Source organism: Triticum aestivum, chromosome 3A (assembly GCF_018294505.1).
Source record: "Triticum aestivum cultivar Chinese Spring chromosome 3A, IWGSC CS RefSeq v2.1, whole genome shotgun sequence".
Lineage (NCBI taxonomy): Eukaryota > Viridiplantae > Streptophyta > Magnoliopsida > Poales > Poaceae > Triticum > Triticum aestivum.
The window spans coordinates 741,522,555-741,526,036 of NC_057800.1; the positions used below are offsets into that span (position 1 = coordinate 741,522,555).

A 3,482-nucleotide genomic window follows, 5' to 3' on the forward strand; every position below is an offset into this window, starting at 1 on the left:
TGGGCGGCGCTCTCTCAGCCGTTGCGCCGCTTCAATGCCGGCAGTGAGAGGTCGTGTCTGTCTTGTGCCGGCGTCAATATGTAGCGGCCGCTCTCCGATGACACGAATGCGGGCAGGTAGCACCGGGCGAGAATGCGCGCGGACGCATGTGGGTGTTTCAGGTGGACCAGGGCGGCTAGGAGTGGGCATGGCAGCGGTCCGTACGCCCGCAAAGCCCCCCTACTTTGTCTCCGGTTTGCGGGAAAAAGTACGCCCGGACCGCCCCGTGGACCGATACATGCCCGCGTTGGAGGGCACAACACGTCTGGCCTAGACGTATGCAGGAGGCTTGAAGGCCCGCGTTGGAGATGCCCTTACAACTTCGACCACCCTAAGATAGCGACCGACTACTCCCACCGTGTTGAAAATATGCACTAGAGACAATAATAAATGTTATTATTTATTTATAAATTTATAAATTTGTAATTAATGTTTATTTTCTGTGCTATGCTATAGTTGCATTGGTTCTCGAGTCTGCATATAAACGAGATTTGGACAAAAACCCATTTGCACGAGTGGAATAATAAACACCAAGTAGATACCTAGTCTATTTTCTAAGACTAGCTCATATGTTGTTGAGGATCTTATTTTCCTGATTATGGCCATTTTTAAAGTAATACAGAAAAAGCATTCTTAAAGTAATAAGGATGCCAACAATAATGAAACACATTGTTGGCAGAACATGGACATACCCAACTAAATGATATACTTCGAGATCTGATCGTCACAATGTTATAAGTATTTTTATGCAAGTGGTAACGATATGTTCAATTCACAGACTATGAGAGTATCGAGTACTTCCGGAACCTCTCCCTCAACCCCTCTCCCCCTCCCCCTCTCTCACCCGCCCTCCTTCTCACTCATGCGCACCCGCACAAACACACACAGAGATACCGGCCGACAGAGAGATTGTGAGAGAAAATTCTCGCGGTTATAGGAGGTTGTAAGGAATCTGTACCAATGCTACACCAACACATCTTCCGTTGTACTCTTGGGAGTTTGATTCATAGGGCGATTCTTTTTTTTCCTACTATGTTTCCCAACACGCCGGAAGAACAGGAGAGAAGCGTTCAGTCATTCTCCAAGTCGGAGTGCAGCGTGACGATTCTCATCACGGAGGAGCAGTTCGTGTTACAAAGCTTCAACAACGAGCTCAAGTTCCACTCTCAGCAGCTGTCCTTGGAGTAAATGTTCACTTTCAACTTGTAAATAGTTCTGTCTGTATGTACTATGTAGTGCTTATTACATATATATAGTTCCAGATCTACTTTGTGTAAGGATATGTGTATTTGAATACAGAAAATCACAAAGATGACACATTCTATTCGTCGTTCCACTCATCCATAAGTTATGTTATTGACACGAAAGAGCGAAACCATCATTCCAGTGGCGATGCAAACAATAACAACTTCACAAATACCATTCTCTAGCACAATGGAAGTTGCCTAGATGCTCCATAAGCCGTAGTTTGGGGATGGCGCCTGGTGCATCATGAAGTGGACTATGGTTGGCACTGATGGCAAGTAATAGGTTTGAGAGGCTTCTTAAGCACAGCAGAATCGCAGGCGACGATCTTCACTTTGTGGAGGACTGTTTCGATATCCTCGTTCTTGAACGTCACGTCTCTCAAGATTAATGTCCAGACGTCATCGCAGTTCCTGTATGTGCGCAGATTGCCTCGCTGTCAAGACAAGAGGAAAACAATCATGTGAATGAAATCAATGTATGGATGGAAACATGACTAGAGATTGCAACATTGTGAAGACAAAATATTCAGAAATTGACTGAAATACTAGCGAGGTGAACTATTTGAGTTAAGCTATTGCCATGTAGAAAAGTATAGCTTTCTGTTAGATGGCATGCCAGAAACATGCAAAAAATGGTTGTTGTTTCCAGAATTGTTTCCCGGCTGGGATACAGGAAAGGAGGTCCCCTCTTCTTGTGTCGCTAATACAGTGGAACACATAAGTCTGTTCTCGGAAACTCGATCGGCAAGAAAGATCAAATACTACTTGGAAACTATTGCGAGAAACTATCGTGATATGTCAAGTTAAGAATGAAAACATCCAGTAGGTCCAGATATAAGTCAGGAACAGGAAAGGGACAGTTTACCCTCTGATAGTCTAAGCAATCAACATGAGCACATATACAGTTACATTTTTAATTTATTTTTTGGACCAAAGCAAACAGATCTCCTGGAACATGTGTTAACTTATCACCCAACTGAGGTTAAACAAACTGTCGTAATTTGGCTATCTAGCACACACGCAAGTTCAGGTATCTTTTTCCGGAGAAGTATATATAAATCTGCTCCTCAATAAAGAACTGGAAAATAACACGCAGAGCAATTTACTTGATAATTAAGCACACAAGTCGTACGTCATACATAGCATCAAGCAGAAGACAAAGAAAAATGTGTAGCTGATCTGCATTATCAGTAACAGGTAGCAACAGCAAGGTATTTCAGCATGAGTGCATTATTCCCTTGAAACAAATTAAACCTGTACTACATGACAATCACAGGGATGGATGAATGCATAGCACAAGAGAGTAGGCAATTTGGTTGGTTGGTACCTTGAAGAAGGCCCTGCTCTTGACATGCTTATCCAGCGCGTGTCCCATGGACTGAAACAACAAGACCAGGATCAAAACATCCGGCATGCATGCAGTTTGTTTATTGCAGGACATGCTGATTGATAAGTTTATTGCAGGAGCAGCAAGGGGGAGGGAGGGGACCTTGTCGAACTGCAGGAGGACGGTGATGGCGAGGTCGGGGCTGAGCACGCCGCTGCTCACCATCTTGTCCAGCGTCTCGGTGAGGGCGTAGCCGATCTCCGACTGCCGGTACATCTCCAACGCCTCCGTCGCCATCCCTCCTCCCCTGACCTCCGGGTGGCCCTGTCCCTGTTGATCAATCAACAGTAAGCGTCAGAGTTCAGAAACCCTAGACGTCCCCCGCGGCGCCTCCGCCGAACCAATCAACCCCCGCGGCCCCCGGCAACCAAAAGCCCTCCACCCGGAAAGCAACCGCGAAGAAAGGCCGGCGCGCTCTTACCGGCCGGCGGGGTGGTCGATCGGCTGCGGGCGCGCTGGTACTGGTAGCCGCTTCGGATCTGGGGCCGCGGACGGGCCGGCAAGGCCTTGGAGCTTGCTTGCCGGCGAGGTCCGGGAGGGGAGAGCGGGATCGCGCGTGGACGGGGAGGAGGAGCGGCGAAATTCGAATCTGGGTGCTTATATACGGCCGGGGGAGGAGGGGGAAGCGGCCGGGGGAAGGTATATATAGCCGGGATCGCCGGCGGGCGGTACGTCGGTTCTGCGGATTAATTCCCCTTTTGCCCCTGCTAGCCGAGTCACGCTGGCCAAGGCCCAAGGGCACCTTCGACCCATCACGTTTCCAGTTTCTTTTTCTTGCAGAACATAACTATATTTTTGTTGGATCGAAA

At 47.8% G+C, this 3,482-nt stretch overlaps 1 protein-coding gene across 1 annotated transcript; it reads right to left on the reverse strand.

The window, feature by feature from the left end:
• Positions 1 to 1,408: 1,408 nt before the first annotated feature.
• On the reverse strand, positions 1,409 to 3,275 carry LOC123059647 (transcription initiation factor IIA subunit 2-like). Its single transcript, XM_044482160.1, has 4 exons — positions 3,095 to 3,275; positions 2,776 to 2,943; positions 2,614 to 2,664; positions 1,409 to 1,720 (listed from the first exon to the last, which is right to left on the reverse strand). The coding sequence occupies exons 2-4, from the start codon at positions 2,908 to 2,910 to the stop codon at positions 1,541 to 1,543; spliced, it is 366 nt and encodes a 121-aa protein (XP_044338095.1). The 5' UTR covers positions 2,911 to 2,943; positions 3,095 to 3,275; the 3' UTR covers positions 1,409 to 1,540.
• Positions 3,276 to 3,482: the final 207 nt, after the last annotated feature.

Coding starts and splice junctions, on each gene's coding strand:
- LOC123059647 (XM_044482160.1), bottom strand. CDS start 2,910: ATGGCGACGGAGGCGTTGGAGATGTACCGGCAGTCGGAGATCGGCTAC. Junction 2,665..2,775: donor TCCTCCTGCAGTTCGACAAG/GTCCCCTCCCTC, acceptor TTGTTGTTTCAG/TCCATGGGACACGCGCTGGA. Junction 1,721..2,613: donor AGAGCAGGGCCTTCTTCAAG/GTACCAACCAAC, acceptor TTGTCTTGACAG/CGAGGCAATCTGCGCACATA.